We start from the raw sequence: 18,842 nt of genomic DNA, 5'->3' as shown, positions 1-18,842 counted from the left end.
TCCATCTCAAAAAAAAAAAAAAACACAGATCACCTGGGGATGTTGTGAAAAGGCAGACTTTTTTACTGCTTTTGTTCCTTTAGAATTTTGTAGCAAGTATGTGTGATATATTTAAAGACAGAAAGTACTAGTCTGTGAGATGATCTGGGGTGTGCATTATTCATAGATGGGAAACCTACTGCCCATCTGTAGTAAATAAAGTGAGAAGAGCCCTCGCTGCTCACAGGCAATGCTCCTACAGTGTAACCCTGGTAACCTGATGCAGGTTCCTGACTGCCTCACCCATTAGGGGAAAAGGAAGACTTTTATAACACAACAATGATAAGTAGTTAAGATCCTAAACTGCAAAATATATTCTATGATTGATTCATTGACCAGCAGAAGAAAGAAACATTTTCCCTGCATTGCTGGTGAAAGAGCAGGAAAAATCCCAAGTAGCTCCTATTTCCCAGCCCCAACAAGAGGGAAGACAGCAGGGGGAAAAGTGAAGAGAAAACAAGGGTGACGGGACCACTTTGCGGTAGTCAAGGCAGGGGGTGGCGGAAGGGCCCTTTATGAAAACACAGGTATGATATGATGGCTGTTCCTGTGTGATCCCGAGTCACCCAAAAACAGTTCAAATTATGTTTGACATTCTCATTTTGGCACAGGGTGAAAAAGTGTGGTCTATTCTAGAAACAAAAAAAAAATTAAAACTTCCAATGTGTTGAAGCTTAAAGGATTAGCATTTATCCAGAACGAAGAATGTAAAAGGACTTTGTAGATGTCTTCCCCAAATCTCACTTTCCTCAATTATTTTTGAACACCTCTGTCACCACTAAATCATTTCTGGAGGGACACACAGGAGCTTCCTGAACGTGCCTGTGGCAGGTTTTGGTTTTAGCACAGGCGAGGACAAGCTTTTTAGTACATGGCAGCATCTTTCCCATTTTATTTTCCGAAAATTTTTCAGGTGTTCTGGAGGGACGTATAAAGTTGCACTGTGATGATTTCTTTATAATGTTCTCTTTGTTCTAACAGGGCTGTATACTTTGCATGTTACTCCAAAGCCAAAGAGCAATTTAATGGCATTTTCGTGCCTAACAGCAATATTGTGCATATTTTCTCAGCTGGCTCTGCAGGTATGTTACCCTAGTGAGTGAAGAGAGGGTCTCTCTCTCACTTTTCTAAAGCATGCATTGTGCCAGTTTTTCCAGGAATTAGAAATTAGCTCCTTGCTTCCTTTGCACCTAAAATTGTTTTTCTAAAGCTTTATGTTACAACCGATAGGAGAGTGAGAGCGGTTTGTAGCTTGATTTTATTTTCCTTGACCACTAAAGCTCTTTATTTGCCCTCAAAATGTACATGTTCTATGCATGCTACTGGTATTTTGTTCTTCTAAAGGAATATTCATAGGTTTTTCATGTCTTCTGTTTGCCCATCAAATGATATAGATATATAGATATAGATAGATAGATAGATAGATAGATTTTTTTTTTTTTTTTTTTTTTTTTGAGAGAGTCTCACTCTGTCACCCAGGCTGGACTGGAGTGCAGTGGTGTAATCTCGGCTCACTGCAGCCTCCTCCTCCCAAGTTAAAGTGGTTCTTGTGCCTCAGCCTCCTGAGTAGCTGAGATTACAAGTATTTGCCACCATGCCTGGCTAATTTTTGCATTTTTAGTAGAGACGAGGTTTCACCACATTGCCCGGGCTGATCTCAAACTCCTGACCTCAAGTGATCCACCCTCCTCGGCCTCCCAGAGTGCTGGGATTACAGGCATGAGCCACTGCGCCCAGCCCCATCAGATGATTTTCTAAAATTAAGAGTTTCTTTCTTCAGATTCCCCACGGGGTCCCACACACCCTGTGTACAATTGGCACTCCTGTCCCCAACTATGGGTTATGCAATGAGGGTGTAGGGCTTGCAGTGGAGTTTCCAGTAGGGTCAGTGACAGCTCATAGGGCATCTGTTCTCTTTTGAGGGAACCATTCCACTTCCTACTGAAAAGCCATAGCGGGACTTCTTCCCCGGGATGTACTTGCAAAACATGAACGTGTAGATTTCTGAGAGAAGGGAAGGCTTTTTTGTTTGTTTGTTTTTGAGACAGAGTCATTCTGTCGCCCAGGCTGGAGTGCAATGGCGCAATCTCGGCTCACTGCAACCTCCGCCTCCTGGGCTCAAGGGATTCTCCTGTCTCAGCCTCCCGAGTAGTTGGGACTATAGGCACGTGTCACCACACCCAGCCAATTTTTTGTATTTTTAGTAGAGGCAGGGTTTCACCGTGTTAGCCAGGATAGTCTCGATCTGCCTGCCTCGGCCTCCCAAAGTGTTGGGATTACAGGCGTGAGCCACCCCACCCGGCCGAGAAGGCTCTTTTGTATAGAGTTCTATGTTCATTTAAACAGAAGGGTTTTTTTTTTTAATTGGTATTGTTTTGTTTTGATACAGGGTCTGGCTGTGTCACCTAGGCTGGAGTGCAGTGGCATGATCTCAGCTCCCTGCAACCCCCACCTCCTGGGCTCAAGCCATCCTCCTGCCTCAGCCTCCTGAGTAGCTGGAACTATAGCTGCATGCCACCATGCCCAGCTAATTTTTTTGTATTTTTTGTAGAAATGGAGTTTAACCATGTTGCCCAAGCTCGTCTCGAACTACTGAACTCAAGTGATTCACCTGCCTTAGCCTCCTAGAGTGCTGGGATCGCAGGCATAAGCCACCACACCGAGCCTAGAAAGATATTTTAGAGAACTTAAATTGGCATTTTACGAAAAATTTGCATCTCTTACCAGTCTGTAAGATGTACACACCAGTTTTGTCTGCCGTTGTTACTCCAAATACAAGTATGACCAACCTGTCTGAATATTTATAGCTAATTATTTCTAGACCCTGAATAGAAAATCTTAAAGTTGCTTTATACAAGGAAGCCATTTCTGTGTGATACAGAGCTCTGAGGAGGAAAGGCAGAGTTCCAAAACAGGTAGCCCTTCGCTTAAAGATAGGCCAGTAGTGAGTTAGCATAAGCTAACAACTATTAATCTGTTTTGTAACTTTTGCAAAGTTAACTTAGAACCCTTGATAAATAAAGCAGACCTCAAGGAAGTTCTTAAAACCAGTGTCAGCCGGGCGTGGTGGCTCACGCCTGTAATCCCAGCACTTTGGGAGGCCGAGGCGAGCGGATTACGAGGTCAGGAGATCGAGACCATCCTGGCTAACACGGTGAAACCCTGTCTCTACTAAAAATACAAAAAAAAATTAGCCAGGCGCGGTGGCGGGCACCTGTAGTCCCAGCTGCTCGGGAGGCTGAGTCAGGTGAATGGCGTGAACCCGGGAGGCGGAGCTTGCAGTGAGCCGAGATCGCGCCACTGCACTCCAGCCTGCGACAGAGCAAGACTCCCATCTCAAAAAAAAAGAAAAAACCAGTGGCTTCCTAGTATCAAATTAATCTGCTTCCATAGCACTATAGAGGGTGTGAGGTGTTACAGAAGAGATACTGTATGTCAGACTAATACCATGGTGTTGCTTTTTTTGGTTGTCCTAGAATGATTCACAATGTTAGGTGAGGGAGGTTTGGCTGGGTGTGTTGGCTCATGCTTGTAATCCCAGCATTGTGGGAGGCTGAGGCTGGAGGATCCCTTGAGCCCAGGAATTGAGACTAGCCTGAGCAACAAGGGAGACCCCTGTCGCTATAAAAAAAAAAATTTTTTTTTAAAGAGATGGAGAAGGCATACTCACCAAATGGTTATCATATAACCAAATAAGCAGATCAGTCTTAAAAGTTAAATTATTTCTGGATCTGAGGCTTATAAATTGAGGTTTAGGACAGTTACAATTTTCAGTAGGAATCACATTAACACAGATATCAACACCACCACCTACAGGTTGAAAAGACTAGAAGGGATTCTAGAAAATTAAGAGAAATTTCTTTTAGATCCAGCAATACCAATAGATGTTACACTTAATGGGGAAACTGAAGCTTCTATCTGCAGGATAGAAATATAACTGCTTCCTACTGTCTTTTTATTAGGCCATTGAAATCCCTATTTCAAAGTTTATTATATGATAATAGACATCTTTAATAAGTATTGACTATGTACAGTGTTGACCTTTACTGTTTTTTTTTTTCCAGCTTTTATCACAAATTCCTTAATGAATCCTATATGGATGGTTAAAACCCGAATGCAGCTAGAACAGAAGTAAGTTATTATTTGTTCCTTCCTTAATGAAAGGATTTTTGGGATTTTTTTTTCTTGCCCCAATTCCTCCACATCTCTAAGGATGAGATATAGAGATGTACCCCCCTCCTCGTTTCCTTAATCTAAGTGCACGCGGGATTCCTTTTGTGTTGAGGTTTGTGCTGTAAGCATCATGGGAAGATGAGGGCGACAGAGATGACAAACAGGGGAAGGAGGGGATATCTCTGGTTGTGTCCCCTGATCCGCAGTCCCGCCTGTTGTCTCAGAGAGTCAGTGACTGTCTCTCCTTTGCAGACCCCACCCCAGTTGAAGTGCTGTGGGTTCTCCTCCGGATGGTCTCCCTTTCAAAAGGGAAGACAGTACGGGCACAACACTGAGTGTCCTCAGACCTCAGAGGGCTAATTTTAGTCTCCAAAGGCTCTCAGCTGTAATAGGTTTCTGCCCTCAAGCTCCAGCCAGGGGTTTGTAACATTTTGTGGGGCTGTGGATTCCTTTGGTAGTCTGGTGACACCTGCAGGCCCTTTTTAGAATAATGTTGTTTTTTGAGTTTTTTTTTGTTTTTTTGTTGTTGTTGTTTTGTTTTGTTTTTTTGTTTTGAGATAGGGTCTTTCTTGTTGCCCAAGCTGAAGTGCAGTGGTCCAATCTTGGCTCACTGCAATCTATGCCTCCTAAGTAGAATAATGTATTTTTTTTCCTTTTCTTTTCTTTCTTTCTTTTTTTTTTTTTTTTTTTTTTTGTTCTTTTGAGGCAGGGCCTCATCTATCACCCAGCCTCGACCTCCCAGGCTCAAGCAATCCTCCTGCCTCAGCCTCACCTCCTCAGTAGTTTGAGACCGCAGGTGCATACCACCACACCCAGCTAATTTTGTTTTTCTTGTAGAGATGGATCTTGCCATGTTGCCCAGGCTGGTCTCAACTCCTGGGCTCAAGCAGTCCTCCTGCCTTGGCTTCCCAAAGTGCTGGGATTACAGGCGTGAACCACCACACCAGGCCTTAATAAGGTTTTTAAAAATACACTTGTCAGTGATACAGTAGTATGCCTCTTTAACACATTAAATGAATAAGATATGGCAGTAGTCCAGTAACTACTATAATTTCTAAGAAATGATAAACAGTGTCCTGTGATGTTTTCAACAAATGTAATGTGACATGAAAATATTTCTATGTGTGTCAAATCACAGGTACTACTGCTGCTACTACTGTGGCCTGTGTATTTACATTCGTAATGAATACAATTAACCCAAGCTAATGGAACCCGGTGTAAAGAGTGTTTTAGACTTAATAAAGCTAAGCTTCATCTAAGTTGTAAAAAACCCTAGCTGAAATAAAATAAACTATGAAGGTGGCTTTAATACTTCTGAAGACACAATAGCTAAGACCCAAATTGGGATTAGATACCCCACTATGCTTAGCCCTAAACTCCAATAGTTAACAACTTAACTATTGGATTTCGGTTAGGGATTAGGGTTAAAGATGCATTTTCTCCCCAGTCCAAGTGAAGGAACTACCAGCATTCTATTAAGAACCCCTGTATTACTATGTTGCCTGGAAATGTATGCACTGGAAACTTCCAGCCAGTCCACTCTGATTTTCAGCTGCCTCTAAAGAAAGGAGGCAGAGCTGGGCGTAGTGGCTCATGCCTGTAATCCCAGCACTTTGGGAGGCCGAGGCGGGTGGATCACAAACTCAGGAGTTCGAGACCAGCCTGGCCAACATGGTGAAACCCCGTCTCTACTAAAAATACAAAAATTAGCCAGGCCTGGTGGTGGGCGCCTGTAATCCTAGCTACTTAGGAGAGTGAGGCAGGAGAATCACTTGAACCCGGGAGGTGGAGGTTGCAGTGAGCCGAGATCACACCACTGCACTTCAGCATGGGTGATAGAGTAAGACTCTGTCTGGAAAAAAAAACGAAAACAAAACGAAAGGAGGCAGGGAGTACCCCAGGAAGGGTAGGTAGGGGCCCCAGTTCATTTTTCTTCCTAATGACCATGATAACCTCTGCATGAGTCACTGACTCCAAGTTCCCCCAATCAATCTATTCTGCCCAAAAGAGCCTTCTAACATGCATCAGGTATAATCATTTGAACAGACCATTTGTTCAGACTCTTTTGATGAATCTGTTCCTCTCAGGGTAAATTCCTAATTCAGCAGTCCTGTAGTTTTCCAAAAATGTCATGTGCTTTTATTGCTCTGTCTCCCCACGTATGCTGTCCCTCACCAGAGATTCCCCCTTCCCCTTCCTGGTCATGCTATCACCTGTTGTGGAAGCCTTTGGTAATTCCTCCTAATTCTGAGTGTCCCATAGTAAACTCATATCACTTCTGTTTAGCAAGGGATAAATGCGTCCATCAGCTGAGAGCTTGTATATGTATTCTTGTCATTCTGCCTAATGATGGTGCTCAAGAATACTTCAGAACTTTGGGTGAGCTCTGTTAATATTTGTCTCTCAGCAGTGAATATTTGTTGCTTGCACTAGTCACTAGGGAAACAGCAGGGAATTAAGACCTAGCTTCTAGGAACTTACAGCTTCACAGATAAGATAATTAAAGTTTGGTGGGATATGGTTGCTGAGGGTGCCACTAGACCTTCAAGAGTCACCCAGTACAGGTTGGGTTAAGAGAGAGAAGGTTGGGAGGGCCTTCAGAGGCAGCAGCACCCAACTCCCATCTTAAGAATAGCCAGGTGGGCTTTGCCGTGTCTACTGTGGAAATGAAGACCATTCACAGCAATCAGACTGTTGTCATTCCAGAAAATGTCAACATTACCCTGAAGGGATGCACAGTTACTGTGAATGGCCCCAGAGGAACCATGCAGAGGGACTTCAGTCACATCAATGTAGAACTCAGTCTAAAGAGGCTCTGGAGTGCCACACGGTGGGGTAACAGAAAGGAACTGGCTACCGTTCGAACTGTTGGTAGTTATGTGCAGAACACGATCAAGGGTGTTACACTGGGCTTCTGTTACAAGATGAGGTCTGCGTATGCTCACTTCCCCACCGACATTGTTATCCAGGAGGATGGGTCTCTTGTTGAAATCCGAAATTTCTTGGATGAAAAATACACCCGCAGGGTTCAGATGAGACCAGGTGTTGCTTGTTCAGTATCTCAAGCCTAGAAAGATGAATTTAATCCTTGAAGGAAATGACATCGAGCTTGTTTCAAATTCAGTTGCCTTGATTCAGCAAGCCACAACAGTTAAGGATATCAGGAAGTTTGGGGATGGTATCTATGTCTCTGAAAAAGGAACTGTTCAGCAGGCTGATGAATAAGAACTAAGAGTTGTCCCGCTACAGAAACAACATGCTGGATGATTCCTAAGACCTATTGGTGATATTTAAATGATGCCATAAAAGACATTGATTTGGGAAAAAAAGAATAGCCAGGTGGGGGCGGCAGAGAAGAGTCTTTTGGGCAGAGAGAAGGTGAGTATAGAAATCTTGAGTCAAGAAAGCGTGGTTAGGCTGGACTCGGTGCCTCACACCTGTAATCCCAGTACTTTGGGAGGCCGAGGTGTGCGAATCACTTGAGCTCAGGATTTCGAGACCAGCCTGGCCAACATGGTGAAACCCTGTCTCTACAAAAATTAGCCGGGTGTGGTGTCATGCCTCGGGAGGCTGAGGCAGGAGAATGGCGTGAACCCGGGAGCCTGTAATCCCAGGGAGGCTGAAGCAGGAGAATTGCTTGAACCCAGAAGTTGAGGTTGCAGCTGAGATTGCACCATTGCACTCCACCCTAGGGGACAGAGTGAGTAAGACTCCGTCTCAAAAAAATGAAAAAAGAAAAAAAAGAAAAGAAAGCATGGTTAGTTCTGGGGAGCTGTAAGACAGGAAGTGTATTTGGCGTGTAGTACGTGCATCTGCGCTGGAGAAGGGAGTTATGGAAGAATAAGGCTGGAGGAGCAGGGGAGCCCGATCCTTCCCAGGCCTGAAAGGGAGTTTGGAGTTGGGCTTTGAGGGCAGTGGAAAGTCATCAGAGCAGTGGTCCTCAGGGGAAATGGAGGATGGAGGTAGGGGGTGCCCTCCAGGGGACATTCAGCATTTAAGTTTGGAGACATTTGAAGTTGCCACAACTTAGGTGAGTGTTTTTGGTGTCTAGTGTGAATAGAGGCCAGGATGCTGCTAAACCCTACAAGGCACATGACAGCCTGCTTCTCCCCAAACTGAATAGTCTAGCCCCAAATGTGAATAGTGCCAAGGGTGAGAAACTCTGGATGTTTTGTTTTGTTTTGAGACAGAGTCTCACTCTGTTGTCCAGGCTGGAGTGCAGTGGTGCATCTCAGCTCACTGCGAGCTCCGCCTCCCGGGTGCACGCCATTCTCCTGCATCAGCCTCCCGAGTAGCTGGGAAGTGCCCGCCACCATGCCCGGCTAATTTTTTGTATTTTTTAGTAGAGACGGGGTTTCACCGTGTTAGCCAGGATGGTCTCGATCTCCTGACCTCGTGATCTGCCCACCTCAGCCTCCCAAAGTGCTGGGAATACAGGTGTGAGCCACCGCACCCGGCCTCTGGATGGTTTTAAGCACGGGAGTTGCATGGTTGGATTTGTGTTAGAAAGGTCACTGCGGCTAAGGAGCGGGAACAGTCTATGCGGAGATAATAAAGAAGGGAGAGAGCCCAGCTGAGACTGAAGCCCAAGGGGCCCCAGGTCTGCGCCCGCTCGGAGGGGTCTGTGATGTGTGACCAGTGCACACCTAACTACACTCATCTGGTGGCTCACTCCTGCCTTGCAGCCAGGCAGTTCATAAATGCTTTATGTCCTGGGGTAGGAGCCTCTAAACCTCATGGTTTTCATTTGCTGTTTTATTTTGATGTTTTATGATTTTATAAATTTAGCAATAATAGAATCTATTTGGAGACGAGTGTGATCAGAAATCTAATAAGTAGCCTCACCAACAGGTTGGAATGTTCCTATTTTTCTTTCTTATTATTTTTTTTTTTTTGTAGAGATAGAGCCTCACTACATTGGCCAGGCTGGTCTTGAACTCCTGGCCTCAAGCAGTCCTCCCGCCTTGGCCTCCCAAAGTGCTGGGATTACAGGTGTGAGCCACTGCGCCCAGCCCTTGTGATCATCCTTTACCTTTAACTTAGTCCTGTTTTCCACTGAAAGCATTCCCTGTGTCTCACGGCCTTGTGACTTAATCTAGCAGATATACCGTGGTCAGCTATCTAGATTGTTGTCCTGATTGTTTTGCAGTTGTAGTTCCTCTGTGATGAGCCTTACTGCTCCCTGCAGCTCTTTCTAAAATTAGGTCAAATGCTAATGTTTTTATGAATATGTTTCTATGACTCTTGATACAGATGTAGCTAGTGTTCTGTGGGCCTGTCAGGTGTGCCAGCTACTTGGTCTGGCCTCACAGTGGGCTGGAGGTCAGCTGACAACAGTACAAAGATACGTGGGAAAAACTCTCCTCAAACCATGTTTTTCCTCCACTGTCACACCACAACAGTCATTGACACAGAAGATGACTTCTGTGACCAAATGTGTAGGGGGTTTTTCCACACACACCAAACAGCGGACACCAGCTGGGTGTCCTCTCGTTCACTTCCGACACTGTCTACCAGGAGACAGCCCCACAGATTGGGGGCTCAGTCCCCAAGACTGCCCACCCCCCGCCCACCCACTTACCCACACACCAGTTGTATGTCTGGGCCTCCAGAGCTTCTGAACGACCAGCTTCAAGTTGGGGTTCCCATGACCCTCTCTTTGGATTCTATTAATGTGCTGGAGTGGCTCACAGAACTCAGGGAAACACTTAATATTTACTGGTTTGTTATAGAGGACATCGCAAGGATACAGAAGAAGAGACAGGTAGGGCCAGGTACAGAGTAAGGGGCGTGGAGCTTTCATACCCTCCCCGGGGGCCACCCTCCAGGAGCCTCCATGCGATCAGCTCTGGAAGCTCCCTGAACCCTGTCCTCTTGGGTTTTTCTGGAAGCTTCCTGTCAGCAGCATTCCTTCTCCCAGGGGATAGGAGGGGACTCTCATGGAGTAAGACCAACAAGGTAAGGACATTAGAGGATGGCCTTGGGGCAGGTGCAAGGAGATCAAGGGACTGTCAGAGGCTGCCCCTGCGGCCTCACACACCCCACATAACAAAAGACAAGGGCTATGAGAGTTAGGAGCCAGGAAACAAGTATCCTAACACCACAAGGAAGACCCGTACCTGTTATCCTACTGTGTGATGTCTGTGTTCCGCCATGATATGTCTCCTTAACAGCCTGTGTTGGTCTCTTTTATGCAGAGTGAGGGGCTCTAAGCAGATGAATACACTCCAGTGTGCTCGTTACGTTTACCAGACCGAAGGCATTCGTGGCTTCTATAGAGGATTAACTGCCTCGTATGCTGGAATTTCCGAAACTATAATCTGCTTTGCTATTTATGAAAGTTTAAAGAAGTATCTGAAAGAAGCTCCATTAGCCTCTTCTGCAAATGGGACTGAGAAAAATTCCACAAGTTTTTTTGGACTTATGGCAGCTGCTGCTCTTTCTAAGGGCTGTGCCTCCTGCATTGCTTATCCACACGGTATGTTTTGCTTTTGTTCTTCCAGAGCAGTAAAACAGCTGTCACGTTTGTTGTTTGTGGGTATATCTAGACTTCTGTGGCGCACATTGAGGTGCAGGATCCCTGCAGGTAAGGTCAGTGAGTATGAGGGAAACAGCTCTAACCGCATGGACAGAGGTCACGTGAGTGGTGGGAACTCGACCTTACTCAAATCCAGCTGATAATAGCCAAAACTTGTTGTGCAGAAACGCAGGTCCTGGGTTGCTGAACTTTTGCTGTTTTCAAGGAAGCTAAAAATCTGGATTGTATTTAATATTCCTTGAATCAAAATAATAATATGGGAGCCAAACTTACTCAGCCTCGGCGGGGCACGGTGGCTCACGCCTGTATTCCCAGCACTTTGGGAGGCTGAGGCGGGCGGATCATGAGGTCAAGGGATTGAGACCAGCCTGGCCAACATGGTGAAACCCCGTCTCTACTAAAAATACAAAAATTAGCTGGGTGTGGTGGCGCACGCCTGTAGTCCCAGCTACTTGGGAGGCTGAGGCAGGAGAATCGCTTGAACCCGGGAGGTGGAGGTTGCAGTGAGCCGAGATCAAGCCACTGCACTCCACCCTGGCAACAGAGCGAGACTCTGTCTCAAAAAAAAAAAAATAATAATAATAATAATAATCATTCAGCCTCTATTTCTAATGGAGCCTTAAGGCTACTTTGGGTAAGTTTATTTTTTTAAGTTATAGAATTGTTGACCTACTGGCCTACTTATTTTAAAAAATGCTTAGTTTATTGTGCCATGAAAAACAGGTTTTATTTTCATAAGCCTTCTGTACTGTCAGCTATGGCAAATGCATACGGTCAACTCAGTAACAGGTGCTGAGTCCCCTTTGTGTCCTGGAGCACTAAGCTGACCCCAGAGGACATCTGAGGAAAGAGGTCAGTGATACCTCCCAGGGTCTGAGGTCTGTGTGAGGGCAGGAGTGACGAATGTCCAACTCTAGGTGTCTGGGAAGGAGGCCCAGGTGGGCAAAGGCTGGCAAAGGAGAGGGTGGCTTTTGAGCTGGGCAGAGTAGAAAACGTTTCCAGGAGGAGGAGGAAACTGAAAAATAAAAGAATTCGTTGAAGGTATTGCCATACTTCATACAAATTAGCATTTGCTTAATTGGGAGTAGAAAACCATGAATTATTTTAACATTAATCTCATTCAAACTAAGCTTTTTTTAACCCCTTAAAAGTTATTTTGCTGTAATCCCAGCACTTTGGGAGGCCAAGATGGGCACATCACCTGAGATTAGGAGCTCGAAACCAGGCTGGCCAACATGGCGAAACCCCGTCTCTACTAAAAATACAAAAATTAGCTGGGTGTGGTGGCAGGTGCCTGTAATCCCAGCTACTCAGGAGGCTGAGGCAGGAGAATCACTTGAACCCAGAAGGCAGAGGTTGCAGTGAGCCAAGATCGTACCAACTGCACTCCAGCCTGAGTAATAGAGTGAGACTCTGCCTCAAAAAAAAAAAAAAAAAAAGTTATTGTGTACTTTCATGTATGTGTAAGTGTCCATAGTTGACCAAATCCTAGAGTTGGAAAAGGTTCTAAAAAGAACTTAATTTTTCATTGTCCCTCTAGGTTATGTGACTTTCCTGTCCAAATACAGCTGAGGTGGGAAATAGACACAGTTGTAACCTTGACAATTTTATTTTATTTATTTATTTTTTGAGACAGAGTCTTGCTTGCTCCGTGGCCCAGGCTGGAGTGTAGTGGCACGATCCCGACTCACTGCGACCTTCACCTCCCAGGTTCAAGCGATCCTCATTCCTCAGCCACTCTAGTAGTAGGCGTGCACCACCATGCCTGGCTAATTTTTGTTTTTCAGTAGAGACAGGGTTTCACCATGTTGGCCAGGCTGGTCTCCAACTCCTGGCCTCAAGTGATCCACCCGCCTCGGCCTCCCCAAATTCTGGGATTACAGGTGTGAGCCACCGCACCCGGCCTAACCTTGACAGTTTTAAAGTTGTGTGCTATGAATTCGTTCCCCATTTAATATGTGGCGTAAAGTAGGTCTTTCTCTCTCTGCAGAAGTCATAAGGACGAGGCTCCGGGAAGAGGGCACCAAGTACAAGTCTTTTGTCCAGACGGCGCGCCTGGTGTTCCGGGAAGAAGGCTACCTTGCCTTTTATAGAGGACTGTTTGCCCAGCTTATCCGGCAGATCCCAAATACTGCCATTGTGTTGTCTACTTATGAGTTAATTGTGTACCTGTTAGAAGACCGTACTCAGTAACAGGCCGGAAAATTGTGCTCTAGAAGAATAAAACTGAAAAACTCTAGAGAATTTTTTTTCCCCATTGATGTTTAGAAAGTTTGAGACTGAAACAGGAAAGGCCATAAAATATCTGGTTCATATCACCTGTTGGACATTTCCTTTTGGATTCATGCTTTCTGGAAGGTTTAAATTCATTAACGTTAATAGTTAATTATAACTTTTTTTTTAACTTAAGAGGATTCAGGGTTAAGCACCAACTAAATTAAATCATGCTATTTAATTTAAGTATACATTTGGCTTGTGTCCTCTTTTATGCTCACTATACTATGAAGGACTTAAGTAATTCAGATAAACCTGCCCTAGAACTGCAGAGAAAAATGATAAAGTGAGAATACAACTTGTTTTATAATCTGACTTTAAGATCTTGCACTGCTAGACAGGGAAGAAGTGTCGCATTTTGGCTGGGCACTGTGGCTCACGCCCGTAATCCCAACCCTTTGGGAGGCCGAGGCAGATGGATCACCTGAAGTCAGGAGTTCCAGACCAGGCTGGCCAACATGGCGAAACCCTGTCTCTACTAAAAATACAAAAATTAGCCGGACGTGTGCCTGTAATCCCAGCTACTTGGGAGGCTGAGGCAGGAGAATCACTTGAAACCCAGGGGGCAGAGGTTGCAGCGAGCTGAGATCACGTCACTTCACTCCAGCCTGGTCGACAGAGTGAGACTCCATCTCAAAAAAAAAAAAAAATTTGTGTCACATTTTGGTGGTGGTGTGTGGACCAGGACAAACTTCCCAGCAATTTTTCTTCTTTGTACATTTCCAATTACTTGCAGATTGATCATCTAAGCATTCAGACTGCTGAGATGAATATATATAACTTTCTGACACTAAATATTTTAAGCTATAAAAAATTTCCTGAAGTTATCCTTTTCTCCCTACTTTGAACCAAAGGCAAGAATTTTTAAAGAACTGTTTTATCAATGGCCTGGCTCCTGGATATAGTTCCGGAAGTTAAGACCAGTTGCCTTGTTAAGTGTGTTGACAGCACAGCTACCCTGTTTGGCTGTGAATCCAGAATGTGATGAACAGTCATTCCCACTGAGGTCTTTAGCCCTGTTCTTGGACCTCTGCTCTTGCAGAAAAGGAGCACAACGTAGGACTATGGCTCACCCGTCAGAGAGCTCACATTCTGATAGGAAGCACTGGGATTGTTTAAATATCCTAGTTCAACATTTAAAAAAAAAATTTAATCCCAGCACTTTGGGAGGCCAAGGCGGGCAGATCACGAGGTCAGGAGATCGAGACTATCCTGGCTAACACGGTGAAACCCCGTCTCTACTAAAAAAATACGAAAAAATTGGCCATGCATGGTGGCGGGCACCCATAGTCCCAGCTACTCGGGAGGCTGAGGCAGGAGAATGGCGTGAACCTGGGAGGCAGAGCTTGCAGTGAGCTGAGATGGCGCCACTGCACTCCAGCCTGGGCCACAGAGTGCGACTCCATCTCAAAAAAAAAAAAAAAAGCCAGGATGTTACCCCCTTGGTTTTAAAGCAAATTTAATAAGGGAACAAAAAGATGATACTAAGAAGAAGGCAAGTAAAACCCCTAGTCTTCCATTAGCTCTTTCACTGGAATTTGAGTATATTGTACATGAAGGTTGGTTTTCAATTTGAACGTCTAGAAAGATACTCATTTCTAATACCTATGCACTAGTTTCAGGTTTACTTGCAGACACCCTGGTAGGGTTAAGAGGAGGATATTTCCAAGTTATATTTAAATTGAGTTTACTTTTAACTGGGATTCTTGACTCTAGTGTAATTGCTCCAACAACTACGTAGAAGTCAAAATGAGTGACTTTAGTGAAGCTTCTGTACTTCACAATACATGACAGGAATGCTATTCCAGAAGTTTTGTTTTGTTTTGTTTTTGAGATGGAGTCTCGCTCTGTCTCTCCCAGGCTGGAGTGCAGTGGCACAATCTCGGCTCACTACAGCCTCCACCTCCCGGTTTCAAGCAATTCTCCTGTCTTAGCCTCCTGAGTAGCTGGGACTACAGGCATGCGCCACCACACCTGGCTAATTTTGTATTTTTAGTAGAGATGGGGTTTCACCATGTTGGCCAGGCTGGTCTCAAACTCCTGACCTCAGGTGATCTACCCGCCTCGGCCTCCCAAAGTACTGGGATTACAGGAGGGAGCCACCATACCTGGCCCGCGCCGCCCCTTCCTTTGTTGTTGTTGTTGTTTTGGGACAAGGTGTCACTCGATCACTGAAGCTGGATACAGTGGCAAGATCATAGCTCACTGTAACCTCAAACTCCTGGGCACAAGGGATCCTCCCATCTCAGCCTCCCAAGTAGCTTGGACCACAGGAAAGTACCACCATGCCCAGCTAATGTTTTTTCATTTTTGTGCAGACGAGGTTTTGCTATGTTGTCCAGGCTGGTCTCAGACTACTGGCCAGAAGCGATCTTACCTCCTCAGCCTCCCAAAGCACTGGAATTACAGAGTAACATCTAATTTTAATATTCACATTCCTATTTTAATATTCATATTCGATGATGGCACTTAGCAACATCCTCCTATATCCATATTAAAACCTGTTTTCCAAGATTGTGTCTAATATGAAGGTGTAAAATTGCTTTGTTTTCACTCCTTCTTGAATGAATAAATTTGATAGTAACCAATTATAATTTTAGTTTTCTGCTTCTCCTGCCCCAGGGCATGGAAATGCAAGCTGCTTAGGCACCCAAAGTAGGAAAGAAGTGATGGTTCCTCTGTAAAGGGCTCATTAGCTTTAAAAATGGGAAATACCTGTGGTTTTTCTCTTAATTTTTGTGGGTATATAGGAGGTATATATATTTATGGGGTACATGAGATGTTTTGATACAGGCGTGCAACATGAAATAAGCACATCATGAAGAATGGGGTATCCGTCCCTTCAAGCGTGTATCCATTGAGTTGCAAACAATCCATTTACACTCTTGTTATTCTGAAATGCACAGTTAATGTTGGGGCTGGGTGGTTCACGCTTGTAATCCCAGCACTTTGGGAGGGTGAGGCAGGTGGAGGATCACTTGCGCTCAGGAGTTCGAGACCAGCCTGGCAACATGGTGAAACCCTGTCTTTATTTAAAAAAAAAAAAAAAAAAAAAAAAAGCTGGGTGCGGTGGTGTGCACTTGTGGTCTCAGCTACTCCAGAGGCTGAGGCAGGAGAATGAAGGACTTGAGCCCAGGAGGCGGAGGTTGCAGTGAGCTGAGATGGCACCATTGCAGTCCAGCTTGGGTGACAGGAGTGACCCTGTCTCAAAAGTACGATTAAATTATTATTGACTGTAGTCATCCTGTTGTGCTTTTTTCTTTCTCTTTTTTTTAATATAAAGATTTTTTAAATTAAAACAATTTTTTTTTGAGATGGAGTCTCGCTCTGTGGCCCAGGCTGGAGTGCAATGGCATGATCTCGGCTCACTGCAACCTCCACCTCCTGGGTTCAAGCGATTCTCCTGCCTCAGCCTCCCAAGTATCTGGAATTACAGGTGCCCGCCACCACGCCTGGCTAATTTTTGTATTTTTAGTAGAGACAGGGTTTCACCATATTGGCCAGGCTGGTCTCAAACTCCTGATCTCAAGTTATCTGCCTGCCTTGGCCTCCCAAAGTGCTGGGATTACAGGCATTAGCCACCTCGCGGTAGCTCACACCTGTAATCCCAGCACTTTGGGAGGCTGAGGAAGGAGAATTGCTTGAGGCCAGGAGTTCAAGGCCAGCCTGGGCAACATAGGGAGACCTTCTCTTTACAAAAAAATTAGCTGAGCATGCACCTGTAGTCCCAGCTACTTGGGAGGCTGAGGTGGGAGGATCCCTTGAGCCCAGGAGGTTGAGGCTGCAGTGAGCCATGGGATTGTGCCACTCTACTCCAATCTGGACGGCACAGCAAGAGGGGCATCTGAGCCTGTGGAATGGTCTGACTCCAAAGTCAAGATCTGACAAACCATTTCATTCCATTTACTTAAGAATTACAGATCCATGGATGATACTGCTGATAAAGGTGTGCTTAAACTAATGCACGTAATAGAATTGGCCACATAAAGAGTCCTTTGGGTGGGACATGCAAACTGAATCTTCCTTGGGAAGCAAATGGTACTTAAACACAATGCCTGCCTGCTGTTTTGAGGGAAGATACACCTTAAATGATTATTTTGTTTGCTCATGGCTGGTGAAAGCATCAAGATTGCATGGAAAGGCTTTTGCTGGGATACTCACAAGAAAGAGGAGGTCCAGACCCAAGTGAACCTCCAGGTTTCCTGTCTGCTTCACTCTCCAGTCCCCCTTCCCCCCAGTGAATGTGCATGATTCCAGTGTGGACAGAGGAACTGGCTGCAGGAGCAAAAAAAACATTTGTCCTCAATCCATCACTACCCACAAAGAGTTTACAGTGTTAACCTCAAAAAAAAGTGATCAGAACACTGGAACATAGTGTGTAATTAGATACAAATATTTTCTGTTTACTTTTTTAAAACTAGTAATTTAGCTGAAATCAATAATGAAACACAGTGACTCTTCCCCTTGAATCTCCTCCCACCACCACAGTTTGCAGTTCAGTGTTAACTATTCTCCACTTCCCACAAGCACATAAGGCTTTATTTAAGCTTTGGATATTATTTAAAAATCAATCTGCATGTTGCTTTTTCTTTTTCTTTTTCTTTTTTTTTTTTTTTTTTTTTTGAGATGGAGTCTCACTCTGTTGCCAGGCTGGAGTGCAGTGACGCAACCTCAGCTCGCTGCAACCTCCGCCTCCTGGGTTCAAGCAATTCTCCTGCCTTAGCCTCCCGTGTAGCTGGGACTACAGGCGCCCACCACCACACCCAGCTAATTTTTGTGTTTTTAGTGGAGACCAGGTTTCACCATGTTGGTCAGGATGGTCTCCAACTCCTGACCTTGTGATCCGCCTGCCTCGGCCTCCCAAAATGCTGGAATTACAGGCGTGAGCCACCATGTGCCCGGCCTGCATGTTGCTTTTTTGTTGTCGTTTTTGTTTTTTCAGAAGGAGTCTCCTGTCACCAGGCTGGAATGCAGCGGCACAATCTTGACTCGTTGCAACCTTCGCCTCCCAGGTTCAAGCGATTCTTGTGCCTCAGCTTCCCGAGTAGCTGGGATTACAGGTGTGCACCACCACGCCCGGCTAATTTTTGTATTTTCAGTAGAGATGGGGTTTCACCATGTTGCCCAGGCTGGTCTTGAACTTCTGACCTCAGGTGATCTGCCTGCCTCGGCCTCCCAAAGTGCTGGAATTACAGGTGTGAGCCACCGCGCCCTGCCCGCATGTTGCTTTTTAAAAACAATGTATCATCCATCTATGCCAATAACTCCAGATCTGGCTTTCTTTTCTTTTCTTCCTTTCTTTCTTTCCTTCTTTCTTTCCTTCTTTCCTTCCTTCTTTCCTTTCTTCCTTCCTGCCTTCTTTCTCTCTCTCTCTCTCTTTCCTTTCCTTTCCTTTCTTTTTTGAGAAGGAGTCTCGCTTTTGTCGCCCAGGCTGGAGTGCAGTGGCGCGATCTCGGCTCACTGCAAGCTTCACCTCCCGGGTTCACGCCATTCTCCTGCCTCAGCCTCCCGAGTAGCTGGGACTACAGGCGCCCGCCACCACGCCCGGCTAATTTTTTGTATTTTTAGTAGAGAGGGGGTTTCACCGTGTTAGCCAGGATGGTCTCGATTACCTGACCTCGTGATCCGCCCGCCTCGGCCTCTCAAAGTGCTGGGATTACAGGCGTGAGCCACCGCGCCCTGCCTGGATCTGGCATTCTTTCTAATGGTTGCATTATGTTCCGAACTATGGCTGTCCTATGATTTATTCAACCATGTCCCTATCCGTGGATGATCGTGTTTCTAAAAAGCTAGTTTTTCAACCATTAGAGCGGCTCAA

The 18,842-nt window shown here is 45.3% G+C and overlaps 1 protein-coding gene and 1 pseudogene across 3 annotated transcripts in view; both read left to right on the top strand.

Annotated features, from left to right (window-relative positions):
• SLC25A33 (solute carrier family 25 member 33) overlaps positions 1-13,215 on the top strand; it is a 43,145-nt gene extending 29,930 nt beyond the window's left edge. For all 3 annotated transcript variants that reach the window (XM_009447908.5, XM_063805138.1, XM_063805148.1), the window contains exons 4-7: positions 1,021-1,121; positions 4,104-4,170; positions 10,410-10,690; positions 12,741-13,215. In XM_009447908.5, the coding sequence (XP_009446183.1) occupies positions 1,021-1,121; positions 4,104-4,170; positions 10,410-10,690; positions 12,741-12,943 (652 nt within the window). In that variant the 3' untranslated portion in view covers positions 12,944-13,215. The remainder of the gene's footprint in view (positions 1-1,020; positions 1,122-4,103; positions 4,171-10,409; positions 10,691-12,740) is intronic.
• LOC134809419 (large ribosomal subunit protein uL6-like) lies at positions 6,758-7,566 on the top strand (annotated as a pseudogene).
• Positions 13,216-18,842: the final 5,627 nt, after the last annotated feature.

This window comes from Pan troglodytes, chromosome 1 (genome assembly GCF_028858775.2).
Source record: "Pan troglodytes isolate AG18354 chromosome 1, NHGRI_mPanTro3-v2.0_pri, whole genome shotgun sequence".
NCBI lineage: Eukaryota > Metazoa > Chordata > Mammalia > Primates > Hominidae > Pan > Pan troglodytes.
This window is presented reverse-complemented; position numbering and strand designations above follow the sequence as displayed.